Raw genomic sequence first — 14,040 nt, 5'->3', positions numbered from 1 at the left:
GGTGTCCTCCGTAGCCTGATGGGGAGAGGGCTCGAGGGTCGTCTTCACCCTCTTGAATGTGTGGTATGTTGTGTTTATTAGATTTGGGCCCAGGGTTGACTATATTCATAATGTAATGTCCATTTAGGTTATTTTTGCCCATCACTCACGGCACCCCTAAACATATTTCTCTCCATCCACGGCACCCCTATTTTTTTTTATTTTTACTCTCAACCTCCTTTGTGCCATATTTGTACTTCATGCCATTTAATTTAACCTTTGTGATATGATGGTGTTATGTATGTGGTATAGCCACATAATGAAGGCACTACTTTTTGTCGTATGCGTTACCTGGGTGCTATGTGTGCGCAGTGTTTTATGTTTCAGGCATGTTGAACAGTAAAGCTATGTTGACTGCAGCTCCTGGTCTAGACATCATTATTACGGTTATTAATTAAGTTAATATATAGATGGACAGACCATTCGACAGACCACTCGGTAGTAACATTTGATAGGGAGCATAAATTGTCAGAACACCCGGCTCCTCCTAGCTGAGTGTCGAGGTGTACATGAGCAGGGGTTAGGGTTGAAGTGAATGAAGTCGCTTTGGATAAAACAAGAGCGTCAGCAAAATCCCATAATTGTACAAATGCAAATGTAATACACTGTATCTAATGACGTCGGTTCTCGCAGCAGCAGGCCGTCGTGTCGGTTGCCCGGTGTGCGGTTGCCCGGGTAGAGTATAGTCGGCTCCGGTATGACACGTTTCCCTGAGAACGGCTCACTGTTTACATGCTCCGATGAACCGAGGAACGAGAGCAGGGGGGAAAAGAGCGGTTGTCAAGACAACGAGCCATGACAGTGAACCCAGCCGTCGGGAACTTTAGTCCCAACGACCACCGACCTCTCCCGTCCCGAACTGAATCGCCCTAATCGCTTCGGTCTGCCCCGAAGACCCCGTCTGGAATGCCGTCCCAGTGCGGCGGCGGTGAAGCCCTGGACCAGGGAAGTCCCGGGCAGGCGACCTCGACCAGTCCGATGAAGACCAGTCCGATGTGGACCAGTCCGATGTGGGGCGACGTGAGGCAGGGTCCCGGGGTGCAGGAGTGGCCCGACGGGTCCAGGTATGAAGGGGAGTACCTGAACGGTCTGAGACACGGCCCGGGCCGGTTCACCTGGAGGAACGGAGAGGTGAGGAGGGCTGGTCACCGGTCTGGTCTCCACTCTGCAGACCCAGACCGTCCAGGACACGTTCTGCTCATGTCGTTTCAGAAATAACTCCAACCTTAAGGCCAATTTTTTGATTCTGTAAAATATGTTATTGTTTATATAACAGTTGGATGGAGTTGGATACTGGGAATAACCACCAACACACCATCAAAAGTCATCAAATGTTGATAAACTGCTGTGAGATAATCTTCGGGTCTCTTGTTAGATCTGCCCATACCGCAGTGTTGTTTTTCGATTATTTGAACCCTTAAGTAATTAAGTTATGAAACACCTTGCAGTTGGACTTCAGCAGTGGACAACCATTCCATAACAGCAGAAGTAACCGATTTTATAATTTTCCAAAGCTAAACTCAAATTAAAATGTTGGCTGTTTAATAAAGCAACTCACTGCAAGTGTCTAGTCTCCAGGATTACGTTCATGGATTCCTTGTCAGACATAGCCTGACCGTTCCCTCCCTGTGTGTTTCTGTGTGCAGTATTATGAGGGTGCGTTTTATAGGGACTACCGCCATGGAGAAGGGTTTTACAGCTGGCCCTCAGGCCACAAGTTCACCGGCAAGTTCTACCTCAACAAGAAGGAGGGATATGGAATGAAGGAGTTCCCAGATGGATCCAGCTTTCAGGTATGTGTCCGGACAAGTATATGGTACATGTATATGGTCATGGATGGATCCATGAAACACCTCTTCCCATTCTTTGTTTTTTGTTTTTCATTTTGTTATCCATCTCCTCTCCTCCCTCTCCCCTGCCCTCTCTCCTCTCCTCTCCTCTGCCCTCTCTCCTCTCCTCTCCTCCCACCTCCTCTCCCCTGCCCTCTCTCCTCTCCTCTCCTCTCTCCCCCTCTCCTCTCCTCTCCTCTCCTCCCACCTCCTCTCCCCTGCCCTCTCTCCTCTCCTCCCCTCCTCTCCTCTCCTCCCCTCTCCTCTCCTCTCTTCTCCTCTCCTCCCCTCCTCTCCTCTCTCCCCTCCCCTCTCCTCTCTTCCCCTCTCCTCTCCTCCCCTCCCCTCTCCTCTCCTCCCCTCTCTTCTCTTCCCCTCTCCTCTCCTCTCCTCTCCTCTCCTCCTGCCTCCTCTCCCCTGCCCTCTCCCCTCCCCTCTCCTCCCCATCTCTCCTCTCCTCCCCTCCTCCCCTCCTCTCCTCTCCTCTCCTCTCTTCCCCTCTCCTCTCCTCTCCTCTCCTCTCTTCCCCTCTCCTCTCCTCTCCTCTCCTCTCCTCTCCCCTCCTCTCCCCTCTCCAGGGCCTGTTCCATGCTCACCAGAAGTTTGGCCCAGGTGTGTTAACGTACGCTGATGGTCGTCAGGATGTGGGTCTGTGGAGCGGGGACCACCTGGTCAGGCTCTGTACCTCCCTAGAAGGGGCCTTCAGCCTAAGCAGCTTCCCAGAATATGCTGCCTATATGGGCCCTCCTCCTTCTCCTCCTCCTCCTCCTCCTCCTCCTCCTCCTCCTGCTGCTGCTGTAGACCCCCTGACCACGGTACAGTAAAGCTTTGACCCCAACTATGTTTTAACAGAGGATACACTTTCTGTATTATTTAATACACTGACGGTTTGGAGTACATGTTTGGTATTGTAGTGTATGTTATATTCATACACACGCTCATTATCAACAGTATTGACAACTTCAATTATCTCATAGAATACAATAAACAGATACATATTATCTGTTTATAAAATAATAAAAAATAACAATAATGTGTTTAGCTTTTAATTTTGTCCATATTCAAGCACACTTTCCAGTCCCTAACCCTAACCCTAACTTTTATAACCATCATTTTCCCAATCATTTTCACCCACAAGGCATCTCAGTTCATTTAATTTTTCATTTCATTTCATTTACTTTCCTCCTCAGCCTTCTCTTTTGTCTACCGCTGCAAAGCCACTCTCCAAGGTAAGCTTCCTGGGTCCATAAACACCCACTTGACTTTATGGACTCTTGAGTTGCACCGCTTAGAAGAGCCTTTCTCCTTCAGCTGTATTATGTTTCCTGTGGTCGCCTTGCCCTAATTGACAGCTCATATTGTTTCTCACTTAGCACAGTCGATTCTTTAACGTTGATATTTAGTCAAATGAGGGGGCGACAGTGGCTCAGGAGGTAGAGCGGGTTGACTGGTCACCGGAAAGGTTGCTAGTTCGATCCCCGGCTCCTCCTAGCTGAGTGTGGAGGTGTCCCTGAGCGAGACGCCCTCACCCTGACTGCTCCTGACCAGCTGGCTGTCGCCCTGCGTGGCTGACTCCGCCGTCGGTGTGTGAGTGTGTGAATGAATGGTTGTAAGTCGCTTTGGATAAAAGCGTCAGCAAAATCCCCTAATTGTAATATGTTAAAATTAGGTGTTTCAATGATAATGCTAACAAACATAGCTAATGCTCTGCCCGCCCCCCCCCCCACGCTTCTCTCAAACACCCCCCCCGCCAGGGGGAGCAGGACCCCCTGGGCAGCCCCTGCGCTGACCCTCTGACCCTGGAGGACAGCCTGGCCCGGCCCCCTGGGCTGGAGTGCTACTCCTCGGACGGGGACCACCTGCCCCGGCCCCCCGGCTTCAGGAGGGAGCTGGACCGCAGCTTCTTCGGGGAGCTGTGGGAGCCGGAGCCAGACACGGAGCCCGACCTCGTCTGCATGCGGCCCTGGAGGCTCCGCATGCAGGCGCACATACACAGACACAGGTGGGCGCAACTTACACAGACACAGGTGGGCGCACGTACACAGACACAGGTGGGCGCACGTACACAGACACAGGTGGGCGCACGTACGCAGATAATGTTCACTGCAGTTAATGTCGTTCGGTGTAGAAGTCCCGTTAAGTTCACCAACGGTCAACGATTAAAAAGAATCAACTTGTAAGATGTAGGTACTTGAAATCAATGATAATATCAGGTGTCACCATGTTTCTTTGTGGATTAGTTTAAAGTGTGTGTGTGTGTGTGTGCGCGTGCGTGTGCGTGTGTGTGTGTGTGTGTGTGTGTGCCAGGCTAGAGACAGTGCGGGCGGGTTGGGACGTGAGTGCGGTCCTGTCTCTCTCCAGGAGCCCGTTTGGCCCTAAGGGGCCCTTGGAGCTCAGCTCAGAGCTGCTGATCCAGAGGGCCGGCGAGGGCGACCGGCACGCTGTCAACCAGATACTCCGGACCCGACTGGTCAGCCCCGACGTCAGCGATGCTCGTGACCACACTCCACTCATTGCCGCTACGGTAAACCCTGCGGACTCAAGAGTTGCGCAACGATTGAATTATTTATCCTCATCCCCCTCATCGTCATCTGCTTATCCGGGCTCCGGGTTCATACTGTTTGTTTTAAGGTTAACTGCCACGACGCGGTCATCGATCTGCTGTTGGATACGGGCGCTGACATCGACCACCTGAACTGCGAGGGCATGAACGCACTCGCGGTGTGCCACGTCCTCTACTACCCCTTCCACTGTCTCCACACCACCGTAGCCGAGAGGGCCGCGCCCCCAGCACAGGTAGAGACGACATCCCGTTCAGGACACCCGCTGTCTGCCACACAGACCCAGTCCACAGTGAGGTTATGTCAGCTGTACCGTCTGGGTCATTCTAGCCTCTAGCTCAACTCGATCAGTTGAGGTGACTCATTTAAATCAAGTCATAACAGTCCGCAAAATAAGAACTCATCAGTCATTGTCCTCTGTAATCATTTTGGTATTCAAATGTAAATGTAAAGAGAAATAAGTACATACGTAGTTGGTTTCTATTTCTTCTTCTTTTTCATTTCCAAATTGCTTAAGCAACCCACATAGAAATGCAAGACACAAGATTGTCTCGGGAGAGTGTCCACCGACAATCACGCATGACCTAGACTCGATCACATGATTCATTTAAATCACTTAAATGGCCAATACAATTTTGACATATTACGATAGAATAGAATATACTTTAATTGTTATTGTGCCGTAGGTCCATACAAAATGTGGTTATGCAGCCTCTAAAACAATGCTCACATAAAACACTCACACAATAAATAGTATTAACAATTATTTTTTTTACAGTTTTTTTTAATAACACTGAAAAACAGATTTATCGACTCCTCCCTCTGGGGTGTGTATCAGGTGGAAACGCTCAACAGCGCCGCCCGCAGCCCCGGAGGCGACTCGGACACCGACGAGCAGGACACAGACAGCAGCTCACCTCATGACAGCCAGCAGGGGACAGAGGGGGGAGGAGGAGGAGGAGGAGAGGAGGAGGAGGCCCCAGGCCAGTTCCGCTGTCTTGAGGTGCTGGACGGCCACATCCCATTGGGCACGGTCACCTGGCGAGTGGGAGGAGCCAGAGAAGTGGCGTCGGCAGCAGCAGGTGCTCAGGTACAAAGCATGGCGCTGGATCTGTCCGCTAACTAAAGCCGTTTCTCAATACCAAGTACCGCGAACTACGGACTCGCGGACTTGGAAGTGCGTACTTGGCAAAGTCCGGACTTCCAAGTACAGACTTCCGAGGACGCGAGTACGCACCTGCAATTGGAACAGCAGCGGACTCGATGTGGTCACCACCTCAGCTCTGTTAACTGCTTTACGGCCTCATGTAGGCATATACTACTGAACAATATAAACAAATTATATAAAACTAAACCCCAGCCTCTTTCATTTTAAAATAGTATGTAAATATTTTGAATGAATAGGCCTTCATTTTTGTTATATATTTAAAATGTTCCTATATAGCCTATAATTAAAACATGGGAATGCGAAATGCATCCTGGGATATTTAACGGTCCCAAGTCCACACAAGTCATCTCCGATGCATCCTCGGTGGAACGGCCAGTTTAAGAACGCATCGAGAACACAGGTTTTTACGACTGTACTTGACTTGATGCGTACTTTGAATTGGAACAGTACCGGGGCTACGACTGATGACGTTTCACGAGAACGCAAGTACACAAGTACACAAGTACAGACAAGAACGCACATTTAGAAACGGCCTTAGTGTAGCTAGCCTGTGCTACTGTACGGCAGTACTGTATTGGGACAGAGGAACTCTGGCCCAATCTGGCAACACTGCTGTACAGCATGGGCCTTCATCCCAGAGGTGGAATGGAAGGGGCGCACACAGGTGTATCCGATGATGTTAATCATGGCCACTGGCAGACCTGAAGGACCCGAAACGAATGAGCGGCTCTCGTATACGACACTACCGTTACGCCTCTGTGGCGATGAACGCTGACGACAACGACCCCCTCCCCCTTGTCTGTCGTTCAGCGGTACCGCGACAACGAGGACCGTCCGCTCTTCGACTCGGCGCGTTCCCTGGAGAGCTTCGTCGTCCCGGTGACGGAGGACGGGATGCAGCACACGGCCGAGGCGCTGAGTCGCATCGGCGTCGCCCACCGCACCCGCAGCCAGGAGACGGTCCGCAGGATGGCCGCCATGAAGACGGAGTGAGGGACCGCTGCTGCTCTGCTCTCTGCTGATTAGGGACCATCGAGGTCCTCTAGAACCGTAGTTCCTAACCCCTTTGACTTTGAGATGTGCCACTCGATAGACGTCGATACCTTTTTGCGGACTAACTCACGCAGATAAAAAAAAGATAACTAAACACGCAGCGGCTGAGTAAATAGTGCCAGAGCCGCCTTAATTAAAGGTCTCATGACGCGCCACCAGGTGTGGTTGTGATTAGCCGTTACAAGCCGTTTTGGAAATCTTCCCCTTGTGACATCACGGGTGGGCGCGTCCACCTAGATGTGTGACGGATCAACGTTTTGCTACAGTCCACCGGGTAGGCTGGTAGGCTGATCTATCCAGCGCACATCTAGGTGGACACGCCCACCTGTGATGTCACAAGGGGAAGATTCCCAAAACGGCTTGTAACGGCTGATCACACTCACACCTGGTGGCGTGCTCATGGGACCTTTAAGAATTGAAATACAGGCTGAGTCCTGTGTGTGTGTGTGTGTGTGTGTGTGTGTGTGTGTGTGTGTGTGTGTGTGTGTGTGTGTGTGTGTGTGTGTCTCTGCAGGCACCGCGCTCGCTGGAGCACCCTGAGCCTCTTGCTGCAGCGGGGGTCCGACCCCAATGCCTCCAGGGTGCCCATGCCCGTTCTGTTCCTCGCCATCAAGGCGGCGCACGTGGAGGCGGTCCGCGCTCTGCTGCTGCGCGGAGCGAGCACAGACAGGCCCCTCCCACCTGAGGTGAGGACACGCCCCTCTGCAGACCTCCCCCTCTCACCGACAGGCCCCTCCCACCTGAGGTGAGGACACGCCCCTCTGCAGACCTCCCCCTCTCACAGACAGACCCCTCCCCTTTTAGGTGTGGACACACCCCTCTGAGGTGAGGACACGCCCCTCTGCCGACCTCTCCTCACTCACCTGGTACCACACAGAGCATGTCCAGACATATCAACATTAGAGCCCCACCTGTATATATATATCGGTGGGGCGATTTTATATTACAGGTAATCGCTTCCTTTAGCTTCCTTTAGCTTTAAGTGTTTTAAGGCGATGTTGCTGTTGCCCGAAGCATTGCTTGAGGGAGAGCAGCAAAGCCCAAGGAGCTGCCCCACCCCAATAACACTATATATATATATATATATATATATATATATATATATATATCTGTTTTGCAGTGGAAGGGCCTCTATCCCCTTCACATCGCTGCAGGCCTGTCGGGGCCCGAGGGCCCCAGGATAACAGAGCTGCTCCTGCACACCATCACTGACCCTGATGCCCACGCACAAGACCAGGAGGACGTCTACCACCTGGATAAGGTGCTTGTTCAGCCGCGTTTCCACCACAATGACCCGGAACTTTTAGGCCCAGGAACCACATCTCAAGGGACTAACAGGTTCCTTCAGCTCCTTGTTGTCGGCCATTTCACTGCGGCCTAAAGTCTCAGTTTGCGGCTGCAGAGTTTGAAATGGCTGAAAAATATAAAAAAAGTACTCGACCAATCAGAGATGTTCACCGCTGCAAGCCCCACCCCAAAGTCCCTGTACTTTTGGAAAGTACTCCCCCCGAGCAGCCTTTTGGGGGTTTAAGTAATGTTGCATGTGTTTCTTCAAAGTTTCTTAGTTCCTGGGTGAAGTTCCGAGGGTGGAGACACGACCTTAGAGTGTAATGGTGTTTCCCTGATATATCCTAGTGTTTTCTTCAATAATGATACCAGGGTTATTATAATTTAATAACAGGCTGTGAATAAGGTTATATACTCCAATTATAAATATTTGTATCTCATTTTGAGAGCTCCTGTTTGATATCGCTACACAGACTAGAACAGAGCAGCAAACGGCTCTCTGCAACCAGACCCTGGTGACCCCCACATCCTGGGGCCCCCACCCAGAGGCCCCTGCAGGAGGGGGCCGGACTGCGCTGCACGTTGCCTGCCAGAGGGACAGAGACCACAGCGTTAGTGTGCCATCCGTTCACAACCATGTGTTTGAAATACAGCCCCAGAGAATACTGTACACAACAGTCATGTTGTATTTATCTCCATTTCGATTTGGAGTCGATATCATGCAACGTTTTGGAACTGACTGACAGTGTGTGTGTGTGTGTGTGTGTGTGTGTGTTTGTAGAACGCCAGTGAGGTGGTGTCGCTGCTCCTCGCCCACAGGGCCAGTACTCACCTCCTGTGGAGCGGACACTCCCCGCTCTCCCTGGCTATCGCTAGCGGCAACGACGCGGTAACAACACACTCTCACACTAATGTCTGGAAAGTGAACAAAACCAGGAGTGAGCTTGCAAGTGTAACGCCGGTGTTACGCGGCATGTCACTGCCGAGGATTGTGTGTGTGTGTGTGCGGTTATTTGTGCGCACACAAGCAGTCATTTAAGCCTGTCAGTTTTGGCCCTGATTCGCGCCATATGCTACGTGGATTAACCATTACGAGAAGATATTTTTAATAGTAAAGGCTCATGAATGAAACAATGTGGTAGGAAATTGAGGACATCGATGAGGCAAGATGGTTTGATTAGATATCCCTGTATGTATTAGTTATCATTCACCAGACTGAACTGAAGCCCTCCCCTGTCCAGGCAGTGGAGCTGCTGTTGAAGGCGGGTGCAGACCCTAACCTCCCACTGGGCCGGGTGGTGGGCAGTGCCCTGTGTGCCCTCAGCAACATCCACTACGACTCCACCGGACACCCTCACGACAGAGCCAAGCTGGTATGTACACACAGTAACAACAACGACAACAATAGTAATAGGAGGGTCTGGGACGCTAACATAAAATGATTTAGATACAGTATATGTCTGCCATATAATAACAACCTTACTAACCAAGTTATATACTCGGGGGTGTGTGTGTGTGTGTGTGTGTGTGTGTGTGTGTGTGTGTGTGGGGGGGCGCCTTTATATATTTCTCTTGCAGTTGGATATGTTGGATAAGGCGGGGGCTGACATCAGGATGCCCGTGCTGGTCGGGGACGGCCACAAGAGAGCCTACGGTACAGCTGTGGACTACGCACACTATAGCTTCAACCAGGTAACGCACACACACGCATGCACGCACACACACATGCACACGCATGCACACGCACACACATATATATAAACACACACGCACACACGCACGCACACATAAACACACACACACACACACACACACACACACACACACATGCACATATAAACACACACACACACATATATAAACACATACACAAACATATATAAACATACACACACACATATATATATAAACACACACACACACACACAGACACACTCACACACACACACACACACACACATATAAACACACACACACACACACACACACACACACACACACACACACACACATTCACACACACATATAAACACACACATATATAAACCCTCAGCCTTGTCTCCCTGCTGTCCCCTGACCAGGACCAATGCATCGCCCACACCTCCTACCACGCCCTGAACCTGCGCCAGAGGGCGGTCCACGGGGCCCGGGGCCTCCTGCTGGGGCTGATGGCCGCCATGCTGAGGAGGGCCGCCGGCCGCGGGGGAGGAGGGGAGCACAGCCAGCCAGCCAGTCAGTACACAGAACCACATCACAAGAGATGAAGGACAATGTGGGGATGTTGGTGATTGATTCTTAAGCGTGTTTGGATGTGTGTTGGGATGTGTGTTTGTGTGATTGGATGTGTGTTTGTGTGATCGGATGTGTGTTTGGATGTGTGTCTGTGTGATTGGATGTGTGTTTGTGTGATTGGATGTGTTTGGGTGTGTGTTTGGATGTGTTTGTGTGTTGGGATGTGTGTTAGGACGTGTGTCTGTGTGTTAGGATGTGTATGATAGCCTCCTTTGATAGTGGCTGGGCGTGCTTCAGTGTGATTCTGATGAGCTCTTCCTCTGATAGGTGCCCGCGACAAAGAGAAGTTTGTGTATAAAGGGGGAGGAGCCAATGTGCCAAAGGGGAGTGGCCCCAGGGTGACTGTTGCCATGGAGACAGCCAGACCTGAGTCTCCGGTGGAAGACCATGAAACAGACATGTATATAACTAATGTTGATTCATGGTTAATTCATTAATTAACCATTACGCTTATTGTAAAGTGTTTCCCAGTAACTTAAGTTAGATTTGTCCTTATTTTGTTGACCGATTGTGCTCTTATTTCCTTATTTCCTCCTTGCCGCCCCACTACCTTCTCCTAGTGGTGGAGCTCCTGACCCAGCCGAGGGCAAGGCAGCGGAGCAGAGCCACACGAGGGCTGACAGCAGGGAGCAGAGAACAAGGTGAGCACATTACCTGCTCACATAAAAACACCCCAGTCCCTGCAGTGTAGTATTATTCTAGTAGTCTCACCAAATGCAATTATTTACCCCAAAAAAGCATGATATGGGTAATTTAAAGGTTCATTGTGTAGAGGTGTCTTTAAGGAGACTTAAAATGGGATATCCTATTCAAAAGGATGTTTTAATTAGTGTGTAGTCCCATGAAAAGGAGAATGGTTGTGTTTTTGTTGCCTTAGAATGAGACCTTTATATCTACGTCAACGGCTGTCCAGAGGAAGCTCCACACATCAACACCACGTGGCATTTTATATTAGATATATCGTATATAAGTGTCCTCTCTCTCTCTTCACACATACTTTTAATCAAAGCGTGAAATAGTGTAGGGAATGGCCTCGGTGGTTTGTGGATGAGGGGGATTTTAATGAGTGGGTGTGCATTCTTTAATGGACCCATGTTTAGGAGATGTTGTTTGTCAGGTAGTCAGTTGGTTGCAGTCTGCCACCTCACCACTAGTTGCTACTAACTTATATTAATGTAATTGACCCACATTTATTTATTTAATGGTGACTTAAATGTCCTTCGATAGAGAGCAGCCAATCCAACAGTGACTAGCCAGGCGAGGAGAGGAGCCTTTCTGAATGTGTGTGTGTGTGTGTGTGTGTGTGTGTGTGTGTGTGTGTGCAGCTCTTGCAGGACGCCTCTGAGGTCGTGCTACCAGTGCGGGCGCTCTGCGTTCGTGAAGCTGAAGCCGTGCAGCCGCTGCCACCAGGTGCTCTACTGCTCCGGCAGCTGCAAGCTGAAGGCCTGGGAGGAGAGACACCGGGACGAGTGCCGCCGGCCAGGTGGGGCATCTGATGTTACAGCAACAGATTACAGCAACAGATTAGGATCATATGCAACTCTCACTGAGCATAAAACCTGATTTATATCTATATATATATATATATATATATATATATATATATATAATATATCTATATAATATATATAGATATATATATATAAAGAGAGTGATATATACATATATAGATATATAGATAGATATGTAGATATAGATGTAATATTGTGTATTGGTTCACTGAAAAAAAAAACATTATTCTTCTGTTTACCTGTAGTTGTATCTGTTTAATCTGGATGATTTGAGTTTGTTAGTGACCGATCTTTGACTGTGTGATGTTTTTAATTGCTTTTAGTTTTCAATTCAATTCGATATTAGGAGAAGGTTTTCGTTTAATATACATTTTTGGAAAAACAACTTTGTCAAAACAATCTCTTACTGTGTACATATTTTCTTTTCTTTCTTTCTTAGGGAGCAAGTTAGCCAGAGAAACGAGTTCCCCCCCACAGAGAGAGAGGTTCAAATCCAGTCGAGCTCCCAGACCCGTGAAGGCGTCAGAGAAGGCGTCAGAGAAGGCTCCAGAAGTTCACATCGACCCCACGGAAAACTACAGCTTCATCTGACTACGTAGAATATAATAACTTAATAATAATAAAAAGTAATATAATTAATAAGAAGAAGTTATTATTAATAATAACTTCAGATCAGTACAGCAGAAAATGAATGTCTGTATGATACTATAACAACATAAGCCTATAGTGATTCAGAAGCTTGGGATATTAAATGATTTAAAGGAAGACACGCCATAAATGAGGGTTAATCCTTGACGTCTGACCTTTGACCCCAGGGGTAGTGGAATGGGCGGGACTATAATACTTTCCAGTAAACCATTGCCTGTGTTTGTCCTGCATGCCATAAAAAATGAATAAAATAATATAATACAATGTAGAAACGTGAAGTTCTTCTTCACAACATACACTGATGAAGTGCCACGGTAAGTAAGGACAAGTTAACACTGGTATTATAATATGAATGAATAATAATGAATCAACCAGTTGAGAACTCAACTGTATATGGCGATACACATTTACACACATTGTTCACTCATGGTGCAGCTCTCCACACCCTCACAACAACAATGACCTGGACTTAGTGACCGTTGCCACAAACAAACAAATGAGCAAACAAAGTTTCCCAGCCCAATATAACCGATAGAGCTAGTCTTAAATCTGGTTACTGTAGACTCTCTCTTTGGACTCTTAATGGAATGGACATTTCTTGGGACTACTCAAAAAATAGTTTGGAGAATAAACATGGAGTAAGAGGGACTGTACAAAATTGTCTTTTGGAGGCAAGTGTGGTGACAACTGGAGAACAAGTGTGGAGAAGGCTGATGGCCCTTTCCTGTGAGGACTGCAGCATGGTGTTCAGCTCTGTTAGCCTGCTGCAGCGACATCAGGCTCAGCTCTGTGTGGGGAACGCTGCAGGAGACCCTGGAGCAGCAGCACGCAGGGAGCCTGAAACTCTGGTCTCAGACGGCGGAGCAGGTGTTGAGCCTCAGAGAACAACGACACCAGAGCTCATACAGGTAAGGGGAACACCACTAAGATAATATATAAATGTAGCATTTTTTTTTAATTATTTTTTATCATTATTTATATATTATTTACCATTTATTAATTTATGAATGCAGTCATAGGCGTTAACTAACTTGTAATGGTTCAATAATTGTCCAGTAATAATTGACTAATGGTGTTCATGTTAAAGTATTGATTTCTACATTATTTAATATGATTAGGGTTAATCCCAAACAACGAACCATAATGCTATATAATAATTCTTATTACTGCGTTAACTAATGATAATTAATAGTTAATAAATATACTCTTATTGTAACGTGTTACTGGTAAAGGTGAATAAAATAGCCTTATATGATATTATGTTCATTGTAATAGCTTAAACGTTCAGCCTTAAACATTTTTTAACCAAACTTGTAACTTATGATGTTTGCATGTGTTTATACTTTGATAGACAAGAAGTCAACAATCTTGCCAACAGAAGGGAAACCATAACCAGGGAATCATTGATGTCGTACCGAATCCCGACAGAGTAGAAGGATACGATGGACCGGAGAACAATCCGCTGAATGGATGGAGGATGCGAAAAGGTCGGCAAGATACTCAGGTGTGCATTCAATTATCATGAACTCGTGCTTATCTTTGTCCCCCATGCTTACAGTTATACCTGCTCAACATGTCATGTACCTGTGATGGGTACAATGATATCTTATCTAAGCTGCTATCTTAGTCAGACCTTTACAGTTGATTCAATC

At 48.2% G+C, this 14,040-nt stretch overlaps 2 protein-coding genes across 2 annotated transcripts in view; both read left to right on the top strand.

Moving 5' to 3' along the window:
• The first annotated feature begins 586 nt into the window (after positions 1-586).
• On the top strand, positions 587-12,470 carry ankmy1 (ankyrin repeat and MYND domain containing 1). The gene is made up of 20 exons (XM_084472886.1): positions 587-1,170; positions 1,686-1,832; positions 2,447-2,683; positions 3,059-3,097; positions 3,623-3,870; positions 4,176-4,392; positions 4,500-4,664; positions 5,268-5,519; positions 6,408-6,586; positions 7,165-7,336; positions 7,771-7,911; positions 8,411-8,548; positions 8,719-8,826; positions 9,179-9,310; positions 9,516-9,629; positions 10,019-10,169; positions 10,497-10,629; positions 10,790-10,870; positions 11,555-11,712; positions 12,180-12,470. The coding sequence occupies exons 1-20, from the start codon at positions 946-948 to the stop codon at positions 12,329-12,331; spliced, it is 3,189 nt and encodes a 1,062-aa protein (XP_084329012.1). The 5' UTR covers positions 587-945; the 3' UTR covers positions 12,332-12,470.
• Positions 12,471-13,101: 631 nt separating this feature from the next.
• Positions 13,102-14,040, top strand: part of ccdc17 (coiled-coil domain containing 17) — a gene marked incomplete at both ends in the record, with an annotated part of 6,716 nt that continues 5,777 nt past the window's right edge. Inside the window, one exon of the mRNA XM_084472950.1 lies at positions 13,102-13,296. Coding sequence (XP_084329076.1) covers positions 13,102-13,296 — 195 coding nt within the window. The remainder of the gene's footprint in view (positions 13,297-14,040) is intronic.

Source organism: Micromesistius poutassou (genome assembly GCF_964030765.1).
Source record: "Micromesistius poutassou genome assembly, chromosome: 9".
Lineage (NCBI taxonomy): Eukaryota > Metazoa > Chordata > Actinopteri > Gadiformes > Gadidae > Micromesistius > Micromesistius poutassou.
This window is presented reverse-complemented; position numbering and strand designations above follow the sequence as displayed.